Below are 13742 nucleotides of genomic sequence, written 5' to 3' on the forward strand. Positions count from 1 at the left end.
TTAACGCCGAGAAAAAATTGCTGACATTTCCGCCCACTCCGCTCCAGTGAGACCGGGCGGTAAAAAAAAACGACGCACCGCTCGTGAACCATTTGTTCCACCAATTTCGGCCCCATTATCTGGTCCTTTATCTCAATGCTTCCTACATTACAGCAGTGATTACATTTCAAAAAGTTGGCTGTAAAGCACTTTGGGATGTCTTGAGGTCGTGAAAGGTGCTATCTAAATGTTATTTATTTCTTAATATATTGCAAGAGCTTTTTACACCACCTTCAATTGAGTTGCTTGTAACTTTACACAGGTTGGCACTGGAGGTTACACTTCTATTAATAACGTGAGGAGTTCGGAGAACCCTGAACCTAGGGATAAAATGGAGAGCTTCTTCCTTGGAGAGACACTGAAGTATTTCTTCCTTCTATTTTCTGATGACTTCAACTTAATCAGCCTGGACAAATATATTTTTAATACTGAAGCACATGTTCTTCCAATATGGACAACCTGATGAATTTTGGAATGATTTGAGTGTTGTCCTAATACCTGGCACATCTTGGTAGCGGGATCTATGATATCAGCTGGAGATAACCACTGTGTGGAGGTTTTGTTCTACTTTGTATCAATCACTGTGAAAGTACGTAGCTACAAAGGTGTAAAAAAGTGTCCATAGCTACACAGATGTGTAAAAAAAAATGTGAATGGAACAAAAACTATAAACCAAGGAGCAAATATTATATGAACTGTTGCACTCAAAATGGCCTGTTACAAAACATGTTTACTACGTTGCCTCCTGTCCATTCATTGATTCCTTCCTTCCTGCCAAATTCAGTCCAATAGATGAGAATGTAATGGCTTATGTACTACACTATGGTCTTTTGTAAAGGAAAATGACATTTGTTCAGTTAATCTCGTCTACAGAATTAAGAACATAAGTAATCGGAGCAGTAGACATTTGGCCCCTTGAGCCTGCTCCGCCATTCAATAAGATCATAGCTGATCTGATCTTGACCGCAACACCACTTTCCTGTCCGCTCCCCATAACCCTTGACTCCCCTAATGGGTCATAAGATTTGTTGTCTATTGAAATTTAACATTTTAATATAGTCCTTTTTTTTAATAAAAGATTGGATGTTACGTGGGCTAAATGCAGAAATAGGAGGGCACAGTTTTTTGTAGACATATATAGACTGGATTGACAAAGGTGGAATTCTGATAAATATATCAGTGACCAGAACAGTTAATATTTTCCTTGGTTAGACTAATCAAAATTGATTCACACATGACCATATAGTCCAAAGTATTGATGACAAGTTTATGTAAATATATGTAGTGAAATGAATTAGCTATATTTGCAATGGTTGTAAGCGTGAAATATCTTAATAAAGGAAAAAATGCGGGTTCCAACTATATATTTATATAGACTGCTGGTTTACTATGAAGGGTAGTTAGAAGAAATTTAGTCTAATGGATTATACTGTTATTGCAGCTGCTGTTCAGTGGTTACATATCCAGATTCTCAAGTCTGAGCATGATGCAGGCTGGGTTTTATTTCATTTCCCAGCATATCCTTTAATCCAACAGCACTGTTGCAGGCTTGTTTTCTGTAAATAAAATGCTTATTGTACTTTTGTGTTTTGGGCTGGAGCTAGAGCTGTATTTGAAATACATGAACTGAACATAATTTAGCAATATAATGATATATTTAAATTGTTTGCATTCCCAACAGGTTTTGTGTAGGACCAGTTGCATAAAAATATTATTTTTTCATTGGTAGAACAATTGGTAGAAGTTTTTTTCCCCCCTTGTGCACAACAAATAAAAGCTGTATGGTACAAGTTAAAGATTCAAGCAGCTTTTATTACTTGGTTGGTGATCACAAGTTGCTTCAACCATACAGAAAGTTGGCCTATTGCTGGTGAGGGAAAAGGGTTTAAATTGTGAGATGCAATATGAGAATAAATATACCAGTACAAATGTGGTTATAACTTGGGAAATGAGCCATAATATTTCACTTGTGCAATTCGTGTGATGTTCAGTTACCCAATTCAAACTTTGAACTAGTTAGAAAAACTTGATTTGATGGCCTTTGAACCTACTGAGATCAATAGTATTGAGTGCACTAATTTCTGTTATTTAGATTTTGTGCAATCAGCAGCAAATACTGCTGATCTGATCATGTTTGTTAATGCATGATATGTACAGAAATCCAACTTTTTCTTAATGATTCATGTAATGTATTTAAAAATGTTCAGTAGGTCACTGGTAGTGCAGTGTCACTTGCCCGTAAATAGTTTTGAACGGCTACCCAAGTAAAATGTGTGCAACTTGTGTCTCAGTAATTATCTGGGGGTCTTGTGAGAGGGTTACAGTGAATTGCTGCACTTCAATGCAAGTACCATGCATAAAGGGGAAATGAAGCTCAAGGAATAAATCTTAAGTTTATCTAAAAGTATGCTTTTGAGATGCAGATCAATTAATTTAACAGCTAAGTCTTGATGCAGATCTGTAGATCCTTCCTTGCAAATTCCATGTTAAGTGCTGAAATGTGCACCTCCAAAAACGTTTTGTATGTATATATGGTGAATAATGTTCAAGCAAATATTAGCAAAGTTAAATGTATGAAATGGCCAAATGTAGATTCCATGCCTCAGGATAACAGCCGTAAAATCGTAGAATGTTACAGCACAGAAGGAGGCTATCGTGCCTGTGCTTGCTCTTTGGTAGAGCTATCCAATTAATCTCAGTCCCCTTCTGTAAAATTATTTTCAATTCATTTTCTTAGCTGGTTTCTGAGTCATTAAATACTTTAGGATGGTTTTTAATTATATTGGCATCCAATGGAACTTTTATTTTAAATCTCTTATCATTCCTTTAAATGAATGCACTGTTATAAAATGTTGGGCAGGGTTTTTAAAAGTATGCAATTTTGATCAATTAGGTGACCTTTGCTTAAAAAAATGATTTTTTTCCCTTCTAGAAAACATTGTAAATAAAGTTAATTGTTCTGTAAATTGTTTAATTTTATTTCATTTAATACATGACAACTGTATAAAATTTTCTCCAGTACCAATGCAAATACAAAATTATGTCTCTCCAACACTATTAGTTTGTTTCATACATTTTCAAATCTCATAATTATTTTTCAAACATTAACAAAGCCAACAAAAAAGTCCTTTGCTTGTACACGTAGTTTTTAGTTCAACATTATCAGATGTTACATCTGACTTTTGTTAACAGAATGACCCTGATACTTTTTCACCCAATCACCGATGATACTTGATTCCTTTTTACGAATTGCAGTAACTGATGGTGGATCAGCGGGATTAGATGCTCTGAAAAAGGATAATTAAAATAAAATGAGCCCATCACATTAAAGCAGACTGAGAAAATAGCCACTCCACTAATATAACACCTTAAGCCTGACAATTCTTGCTCTATTTCTCAAAGGTAGATAATGTGGCTTAAGTAATGCTTGAAGTTAAGCGAAAGTTACTCGGGGATGCCAGCAGCCAAATCAGAGCTGCCGCCTGGGAAAGATGAAGGCAAATTTCTAAAAGATGTTTTGACAGCTTCTCCTTCCTAACCAACTTGCTTGAGTTGCTCCATTTAATTCTTTAGAAAAAAAGTTTTGAACACCTTTGACCCACCTCAGATCGAGATGATGTGCTCCTCCCTCTATAATGAAAGCAACCACGTAAGGATTCACATCTGTGAGTATCTGTTTCACACAGGAGAAAATTATTACTAGTTTTGCACCATTATCCTCTACATTTCAGTCATCGGTGCAGTAGATACTTACACCACCATTTGCCCACGGATCCAAATCACCATTGGAAAATATGATATTGCTTGCTGCTTTAAAATCTACAACATGAACAAACTTGTGGTTATATTAAACCTCATTTCACAACAACTTGTATTTATATAGGGCTTTTAACATAGTGAAATGTCCCAAGGTACTTCACAGGAGTATTGAGACAAGATTTGACATCGAGTCGCATGGAAAAATTGGGGGCAGGTGGCCCAAAAGCTTGGTCAAAGAGGTAGATGTCGAGCATCTAGGAGCAGGAAAGAAAGAGGTGGAGGGGTTGAGACAGGAAATTCCAGAACTTGGGGCCGAGGCAACAGATGGCCTGGCCCCAAGTTGAGTGATTTTAATCAGGGATGCTCAAGAGGGCAGACTGAGCGCAGACATCTCCGGGGGGTTGCGGGGGGGGCAGTGTTATGGCTGAAGGAGATTAGGGAGGGGAGAAGCCATAGAGGGATTTGAAAACGAGGATGAGAATTTTGAAATTGAGGCGTTGCTTAACTGGGAGCCAAAAGTTCAGCGAGCACAGGGGTGATAGGTGAGCGGGACTTGGTCCGAGTTTTGGATCACCTGGTTTACGCAGTGTAGAATGTGGAAGGCCAGCCAGGAGTGTGTTGGAACAGTCAAGTCTAGTGGTAACAAAGGCATGGATGAGCTGCGGCAAGGGCGGGGACAGGCGATGTTGCGGAGGTAGAAATAGGTGGGCTTAGTTATGCTGCAAGTATGGTTGAAAGCTCATTTCAGAGTCAACACCAAAGTTGCGAACAATGTGGTTCAGCCTCAGACAGAAATTGGTAGAGGGGTGGCGTTTGTGGCAGGGACTTAAAACAATGGCTTCAGTCTTCCCAATATTCAATTGCAGAAAATTTCTGCTCATTCAGAACTGGATGTCAGATAAGCAGTCTGACACTTTGGAGAACGTGGAGGGGTCAAAGTAGAGCTGGGTGTCATCAGAGTACATGTGGAAACTGACGCTGTATTTTCAAATGATGTCGCCAAGGGGCATTGAAGGCAGTTCAGCAAAGGTTCACTCGGTTGATTGCTGAGATGAAGGGGTTGACTTATGAAGAAAGGTTGAGCAGGTTGGGCCTCTATTCATTGGAGTTCAGAAGAATGAGAGGTGATCTTACTGAAACCTATCAGATAATGTGCTCAACAAGGTAGATGCAGAGAGGATGTTTCCACTCATGGGGGAAGCTGGAACAAGGAGCATAGATTTAGAATAAGGGGCTGCCCATTCAAAACTGAGATGAGGAGAAATGTCTTCTCTGAGGGTTGTAAATCTGGAAATCTTTGCCCCAGAGAGCTGTGGAGGCTGGGTTATTTAAATATTTAAGGTGGAGATAGACACATTTTTGAGCGATAAGGGAATAAAGGGCTATGGGGAACAGGAAGGGAAGTGGAGCTGAGCTCATGATCAGATCAGCCATGATCTTATTGAATGGCGGAGCAGGCTTGAGGGGCCAAATGGCCTCCTATTATGTTATGTTCAACATGGAGAAGAGAATAGATCCTTGGGGGGGATACCAGAGGCAACGATGCAGGGACGGGAAGAGAAGCCTTTGCAGATTATTCTCTGGCTACAATTAAATATGAAACCAGGCGAGTCAGTCCCACCTAGCAGGACGACGGTGCAGAGGCGTTGGAGAAGGATAGTGGTCAATCGTGTCAAAGGCTGCTGACCAGTCAAGAAGGGATAGTTTGCCTTTGTCACAGTCACAAAGGATGTAATTTGTGACTTTGATGAGAGCCGTTTCGGTATTGTGGCAGGCACGGAAGCCGGATTTGAAGGATTCAAACATGGAGTTGCGGGATAGATAGGCACGGATTTGGGAGGTGACAACACATTCAAGGACATGAGCGGAAAGTGAGGTTGGAGATGGGGAGGCAGTTTGAAAGAATGGAGGAGTCGAGTTTTTTTTGAGAGGGGTGATGACAGCAGATGAGGGCGAGGGAGACAGTACCTGAGGAGAGAGAACCGTTAACAATGGGAGCTAGAAAAGGAAATTGGGTGATCAGTTTGGTGGGAATAGGGTCAAGGGAGCAGGAAGTCGGTCTCGTGGACAGGATGAGCTCGAGCTCGGAGAGGTCATGAGGGGAGATTGCCCAAATATCATTCATCCAAAATAACAAGAGTAAAATGTGCTATTACCATCTCCCCAGTATTGCATTTTTAACCATTCTGACTTTGGGTATACACCCCATTTACTGTGACAATAATTCCTCCTCATTGCTTCAGTAAAGGGAATGGCAGGGAACATATCTGTTTTGCTGGTGCTTTCGAACATCAGGTTGATCTCTGTGCAAGCCTAAAAAAAGATCAAATAGGATAATGAGAACCCAATAGCTCTTTCAACTGTTTGTTGTAACCTTATACCCTTTTCTCCCCTCCACACCTCAAACTGTAGGATAGTAAACAGGCCTGATCAGCAAAGAAACAAAATTAAGGTTAAAATTAAAATGGATATTTTTGTTTGTTTGAGTAGGTTACGGTTAATAGTGTCATACTGTGCAACCCAGAAAGCTAGTTGGCATATTAAACACAATTTAAAAAAAACACAGCTTCACTCACTGCAGAACACTCAGGCAGACACAATTCATTCTGCTGAAACAGAATCTTGAAGCTCTAGCTATATTTCGAAGCCCAGCTCGCTCAGACATATCCTTGGCAATAGATTCAGCCCCATTTTTCACAGAAACTAAAGTTGTCGAACATCACAGCAGGAAACTGCTTCTTGAATGATTCCACAGTAATATTCATGAATGACGATATCTAACTGACTGTTTCAACACATGAATTTGTAACAGATGAATTTCCTCCACCTATCTTACAACTATGGCTTGATACTACATCATCTCTTTCAGCTCCTTGCTTTTATACTCTATGCCTCTATTAATAAAGCCAAGGATTCCGTTATGCAAAGGCCTTTTACGCCTTCTCAACTTGTCCAGCCATCTTCAAAGCTTGTTCAGATACACCCCCTGCACCCCTTTTAAAATTGTACCATTTATATTGCTTCTCATTCTTCCAAAAATGAAAAGGAGGAAGCTCTAAAACAGTAAATATAACATTATTTTTGTGGAGGAGGAGTGGTCCTCTGGGCTCTAAGAATTATGGCGACGGCTGCCAGCCTGAGCTCTTCCCACCGTGATCACCTCAATCAGGAACTACCACTGCTGGCTGGGTGGTAAGCTAATGGGGCCTAGGCCTCCCGATGGAGGAATTGGGTAGGTAGCTGGTCTGCTGCCCGAAAGTTAAAATCTATCCCTGAAGTCACTCATTGTGGCAACGTCATGAAAAGTGGCAACTGTATAATCTCCATCTGCTGTATGGCTAATAATTCACGGTGCAAGTTTCACTTCCATACGCCACATTAAATTGGGAAAAACAATCATGATTGCTTAACAAAAGTTATGTTTCATAAATACATAAAACAGTACTGGTACCTGAAAATCCCATGCTTGACTTGCAGCACCCAAGCCGCATCCTGTCGGATCAGCACAATATATATACTCCGTATAGATATCAAAGCATTTTTTTGTCCCACTTGAATTATAAAACATGCCTGTTAAAGAGAGTATTAAAACATTGAGAAACAAGTGTATATTAATCGGTGACATTTACTTCATTTCATACCCTCTTCAACTGGCCATTTTATTTGTAATTAACAGCTCTGCCAATGTGTGAATTACCTGCAACTCAATTAATAGTGACTCATCTGAGTTTGTCATAGAGCCATTTACAAACAATGCTGATTATACTGTACAAAACTTGAGAAGTTTCAATCATTAGTTGAACTAATTAAATTTTCAATTTCTAACCAATCCATCAGAAGTTTGCTTTGCTGATGAAAAATGTGACAAATTAAATTACATTGTCGGTGACTGTACTTAAGAATATGAATCTCAAAACCTCCCTGAATTCCACACAACAGTAAAAATCAGAGAATCCCATGTAATTGACTGGTTCAATCACCACAAATTATAATGTAGTTGAAGAATGCATGAACAATGAACAGTGCATGTTGTAGTACCTTTATCCTATACAGTAGGAAATTCACTATTGCAATTACATTGTATTGCTAAAATGCTATTGCATTCATTACATGTTAAAACTCCAGGGGCTAGACTGGCGATATTTCTGGCGTCAATGCTTTTTTTTATTTTTCAAGATCGTTGGAATATTGGCCATTTAAAAAAAAACTGCTAGTTTCACTTTTAATTTGGGCGATAGCCTTAGCGATGTGAAATGGGCGATAGCGATATATTCAGTCGTGCAATGCTGGCGTCCATAGCAATGGCCGTTCTGCACATGCGCATTTTTTTATCAGGCAAATAACTTTTCCCATGATTCAGGAGGTCAGGGGTCAGCTGCACATGCTCAGAAGGCCGTTCTGTGGCCCACGATAGATGAGAGGCAGACCAGTGCCGCAAGCGCTGGAACAATCTTGTTTCATCCGCAAGAGTAAGTATTAAATTATTAAATTTATAATTGTAATGATGCACTGAGTAATCTTGGGTAGTATTGTGTTCCTAACACAGATGAGATTGCACACAGGGAGGTTAAAGTAACAGTGACCTCAGTCTTTATTAAGACACTCCAGAGTGAGGAACAGGCCTTAGGGGGTCCGGCTTATATACAGTGTTCCCAAGGGATGCTGGGATCCCTTGGGATTTCAGGGGATGCGCTCCCTGGTGGCAGAACATGGGAGTGCATGCTTTACAGATACACAGCAGGTAACTTCCCTGTTAAGATTTGGACTGGGGTCGGAACCTGCGTCCTTTTACTCTAATGTTGCTGAGATGCCTTAACCTTAATCGACAGTATTAATTATTATTTAAAAGCTTTGATCAAAATTTGGGACCAAAGGAATGACTAGAAACAGACAGACCGCAAACACTCGACATTTCTACCACTTTAGTTTAGAAGGAGAATTATTAAATTATATTGTTGCTTGTGTGCTGTGAGCAACTCTTTAACTTGGGCACAGTCTCCTTTTTGGTTAGGTTGGTGGATGAGAGCACGACTAAGCACGGAGGCGTCCGGTCAGCTTTGCCCAGTCTCGCCAGCTACTGTCAGTCACACAGTGACCCAGCCTGAACTGGGGGAGAGCTGCCCTGGCTCACTGTCTGCCCTGGGACACTTTGGGACATTCACTCCAGCCACATGGAGGTCTCTGAACACAGCCTAAGGACTCGGTCTCCCCACCCATTACGGTCCTGTCATTGCCGAGCTCACCAAATCAACAGCGGTCCAGTGGTAACTTAAAGCCATTTGATTATAATATATGAATGATGTAATGCTATGCATGCAGCTTCTATACTCTTCTGTACTCTCATATTACTCATATGTAATGTCTCTCGTTCACATTTATTGCAGTAGTGTTGCTCCTCGTGCATATGCCTGCGCAGCGCAAGCATTCTCATGTCTCCCTTCTCTTCTAATAACCTCAATTATGTTTTCCGTCTCCCAAGGTGCAATGGGAGGCCCCTGGAGCATCACCCCAATTGCTGCAGGTCGTGCTGACCACAGGGGGAAGAACAAGAAGATACGACCGAGGAGGAGGATGAGGAGGCTGCAGGGTAATTTGTGGTACCTGCGGCCACGTCATCCTCAACAGATGAAGTGGCGGGGCCAAGCGGCTTGCAGCAGAGCACTCTGAGTCGTCCAGTGCCCACGCCGACCCTGCGGAGGTTGGGTCGGCGAGGTAGGCACGCGCTGTGACGAGCAGATGTCAACGAGGACATGGTGTCACTGTCGAGGGCGAGCGTCAACATAGGTCGAGAGCTCCTCCAGGCGATTGGTAGGTTGACCGGCAACATTGCCACACTATCTGCCAGAATCTCGGAAGGCATGGGGCAGATGGTTGCGGCAATGCAGCGAACGACCGACTCCGACGATGCTTTGCGACATGCAATAGTTTCGGGATATGACACTGCACCCCAAGGTGACGTACCACCATCCAGCACGACAGATGCGAGACAGGAGGAAGAACTTCGCAAATGTCTTCTCCTCGACCCACTGAAGTCATTCTGCCAACATCCTCCCCCTCCCCCCCCCCCCCCAACCCCACCCCACAGCAGCAGCCATTGAGGGGCTCTGTTGCAAGGCGTCTTTGTCCCGTTACTAGGGGATTAAGTGGGAAAGTGGGGGTTATGACACGGGGGGGGGGGGGCGGGGTGGAGGTATGCGAGGGGGCCGTATATTGTTTTTTTTTCAATTGTTGATTGTTGGGAATGGTGGGAGGGTGTTATAGTCATATTGTTCTTGAAAATGTTGACTGTTGAGAGAGTTGGGTGGGTGTGTTATAGTTTGTTAAAAAATATTTTAAATCATTTGTTAAATTATTAAAAATTTTATTTAACTTTACAATTGTTGGAAGTGTCCACTAATAACGTACGGGAAAACATCAATCCAAGGGTTGCAAACAATGGCCATGGCCAGGCAAGGATGAAAAGTAATGCAATTGTGACTATCATCAACGTAACTTCACGCAAAGCGTTCATTTGTGAGCTGCTGATGCAACAGTTTTGCAGCTGCGCGGTTGGGAAAATGTTGGAGTCCATTATTAAAGAAGCAGTAGCAGGACATTTGGAAAAGCAAAATTCGGTCAGGCAGAGTCAGCATGGATTTATGAAGGGGAAGTCATATTTGACAAATTTGCTGGAGTTCTTTGAGGATGTAACGAACAGGGTGGATAAAGAGGAACCAGTGGATGTGGTGTATTTGGACTGCTAGAAGGCATTTGACAAGGTGCCACATAAAAGGTTACTGCACAAGATAAAAGTTGACAGGGTTGGGGGTAATATATTAGCATGGATAGAGGATTAGCTAACTAACATAGAACAGAGAGTTGGAATAAATGATTCATTCTCTGGTTGGCAACCAGTAACTAGTGGGGTGCTGCAGGGAACAGTGCTGGGACCCCAACTATTTACAATCTATATAAACGACTTGAAAGAAGGGACTGAGTGTAACGTAGCCAAGTTTGCTGACGATACAAAGATGGGAGGAAAAGCAATGTGTGAGGAGGACACAAAACTGTGCAAAAGGACATAGGTTAAGTGAGTGGGCAAAAATTTGGCAGATGGAGTATAATGTTGGAAAGTGTGAGGTCATGCACTTTGGCAGAAAAAAAATCAAAGAACAAGTTATTATTTAAATGGAGAAAGATTGCAAAGTGCTGCAGTAGAGACCTGGGGATACTTATGCATGAAACACAAAAGGATAGTATGCAGGTACAGCAAGTGATCAGGAAGGCCAATGGTATCTTGCCCTTTATTGCAAAGGGGCTGGAGTATAAAAGCAGGGAAGTCTTGCTACAGTTATATGAAGGTATTGGTGAGGCCACACCTGGAATACTGCATGCAGTTTTGGTTTCCATATTTACAAAAGGATATACTTGCTTTGGAGGCAGTTCAGAGAAGGTTCATTAGGTTGATTCCGGAGATGACTTATTAGGAAAGGTTGAGTAGGTTGGGCATCTATTCATTGAAATTCAGAAGAATGAGAGGTGACCTTATCAAAACGTATAAGATTAGAAGGGGGCTTGACAAGGTGGAAGCAGAGAGGATGTTTCAACTGATGGGGGAGACTAGAACTAGAGGGCATGATCGTAGAATAAGTGGTCGCTTATTTAAAACAGAGATGAGGAGACATTTCTTCTCTCAGAGTTGTAAATCTGTGGAATTTGCTGCCTCAGCTGGGGAAGCTGTGACACTGAATAAATTTAAGACAGAAATAGACAGTTTCTTAAAACATAGGAGGATAAGGGGTTATGGGGAGCAGGCGGGGAACTGGAGCCGAGTCCATGATCAGATAAGCCATGATCTTATTGAATGGCGGAGAAGGCTCGAGGGGCCGTATGGCCTACTCCTGTTCCTATTTCTTATGTTCTTATGTACCACGGGGATTTTTGTGTGGTGTGGTGTTGGTGGGGGGAGTAATGTGGGTCATGGGTTCATCAACAGGCTGATTGTCCTCCTCTTCTCCTGCCCCTTTCTCCTGAGATGGACCAGCAGTCCCACCTGGCAATTGTTGTCCTCTCCTGATAGCTAGGTTATGCAACATGCAGCACAATGAACTCAGCGACATGTTCAGGGTGGTATTGTAGGTTGCTTCCTGTGGTCCAGGCATCTGAAGTGCTGCTTCAGAACTCCAATTGTAGTTGAGGATATTGCATGTGGCTATGGCTTTCATTGTAGCGTTCTTGGCTTCTGCCTGGGGCTTACGCGGGGGGGGGGGGGGTCATGAGCCAGCTGGCAAGGCCATATCTTTTATCCCCCTAGCTGACTCTTTAAACAGAGACAGTGCTCTCACGCAAGATGCTCCCTGGAAAATTTGCATTTACGGCCATGATTATTTGCTTGTGGTCAACAATGAATTGCACATGTCAGGAGTGGAATCCCTTTCAGTTCCGAAACACCTCTGCATCCTGTAAAGGTGCTCACAGGGCGATATGCATAATATCTATTGCTCCCTGCATCTTGGGGAAGTTTGCTTTTCTTGAGAAGCCCAAAGCCCTCTCACTGTGCCTCCCTGATCATAGGGAAGCTTATAAAGTCCATCCTGCGTGCATAAAGGGCTTCAGTCACCTGTCGAATGCAGCAATGTGTGGCATGCTGAGAGATACTGCAAATGTCGCCAGTTGAAGCCTGAAAGGAGTCCGATGCGTAAAAGGCAAGTGCCGCAGTAACCTTAACCTCAACAGGCAGTGTGGTCCTGCTGGTGTTGGAAGGCTGCAAATCTCCCTTAATTGGCTGGCATATCTCACTGATGACCTCCTTTTGTAATCGCAGCCTTCTAACACACGTTATCAGACAAGTCCAGGTATGACCGCTTATCCCTGTAAATGCGTTGGGTGTAATGTCGTCTCCTCCACAGCAGACTGCCACCTCTTTGATTGGGCACATAATACTCTTCAATGAACCTTCTCACATCTCTATTCTGCAGCATGTGAGTAGTCATCAACACTGGTTGAGAAATTAGAGGCCCCATCACTGCCCTAATCTGTCGTCTTAAGTTGTCCTCAACAAATAGAATATAAACTGGAAATTAACCACAATGTGATTAGATGATTGGCAAGATTCAAAAACACCCTTAAAATCACTCATGAATTACTTCTCCTCCCAACCACTTCAAGCAGACTTTTATTAAAGATCCTCAGAGTTACAAAATGGAGTCCATACTACCAAGTTAAGGTCAGGTAATTGCAGCTTTTCTTGAGCGTCATTTTAGGCAAGCGATCATTTGGGCGAAATGTCGAAAGTAGTGCTCGGCGATAATCGAGTGCTAGTTTCCATTATAAACAGTATTCTGTGCCTTGCATGAGGATGAAGTCATATTTTTTTTTTAAATAGGCCGGGCGATGCAGCTCATTCCTGTATGCCAAAAGTTGGTCCGGCGATAAATGTGTAATAATCGGGAGCTGGTTTCCATTTTCATCAAATATGAGCGACAGCCTGAATCTCAGCGCTTATATGGACGATGATGTGCCCCAGATATCCAAGTTCTGAGCCGCATAGTTCTCAACATATAGATTGCATTTCAAATAATTGCCAACTTTGCTGAGACCAAGTCCAAAACCAGAGGGTAGGAAAAAAACTTTATTACATTAATAATTGAACATTATTGTTGAACTTAATTTTTCACTTTAGACCGTAACCACTTTAGGGTTTGCAGCCCCTGGAATAGTTCAAATGATCTGGTTTTGATATTTTACTGCAAACTATCAATGAAGAAAAAAAATTGCCAAAAGCTGGACAAAGGACAAAACGTGATTTTTGTTGCCCATTTTACATTAATACTCTGCTCAAAAAAACAGAAATTTGAAACTAAACAGACAAGTGAGAAGTTGGCAGAAATCCAAACAGATCTGTAAACTAGGATAATTTTGCATACAGCCTGAAGATTAAATGAAACCTTTTAGGTTTACTCCAG

At 41.9% G+C, this 13742-nt stretch overlaps 2 protein-coding genes across 9 annotated transcripts in view; one reads left to right on the plus strand and one right to left on the minus strand.

The window, feature by feature from the left end:
- The window catches only part of LOC139232509 (endoplasmic reticulum mannosyl-oligosaccharide 1,2-alpha-mannosidase-like), a 68230-nt gene extending 65304 nt beyond the window's left edge, over positions 1 to 2926 (plus strand). For all 8 annotated transcript variants that reach the window (XM_070862829.1, XM_070862827.1, XM_070862835.1 and 5 more), the window contains one exon: positions 302 to 2926. In XM_070862829.1, the coding sequence (XP_070718930.1) occupies positions 302 to 502 (201 nt within the window). In that variant the 3' untranslated portion in view covers positions 503 to 2926. The remainder of the gene's footprint in view (positions 1 to 301) is intronic.
- A 67-nt stretch (positions 2927 to 2993) lies between these two features.
- The window catches only part of dpp7 (dipeptidyl-peptidase 7), a 100080-nt gene continuing 89331 nt past the window's right edge, over positions 2994 to 13742 (minus strand). The window contains exons 8-12 of the mRNA XM_070862836.1: positions 7250 to 7368; positions 5955 to 6111; positions 3794 to 3858; positions 3642 to 3712; positions 2994 to 3326 (exon numbers count right to left, since the gene is read on the minus strand). Of these exons, the coding sequence (XP_070718937.1) occupies positions 3209 to 3326; positions 3642 to 3712; positions 3794 to 3858; positions 5955 to 6111; positions 7250 to 7368 (530 nt within the window). The 3' untranslated portion in view covers positions 2994 to 3208. The remainder of the gene's footprint in view (positions 3327 to 3641; positions 3713 to 3793; positions 3859 to 5954; positions 6112 to 7249; positions 7369 to 13742) is intronic.

Source organism: Pristiophorus japonicus, chromosome 20 (genome assembly GCF_044704955.1).
Source record: "Pristiophorus japonicus isolate sPriJap1 chromosome 20, sPriJap1.hap1, whole genome shotgun sequence".
NCBI classification, from domain to species: Eukaryota; Metazoa; Chordata; class Chondrichthyes; family Pristiophoridae; genus Pristiophorus; species Pristiophorus japonicus.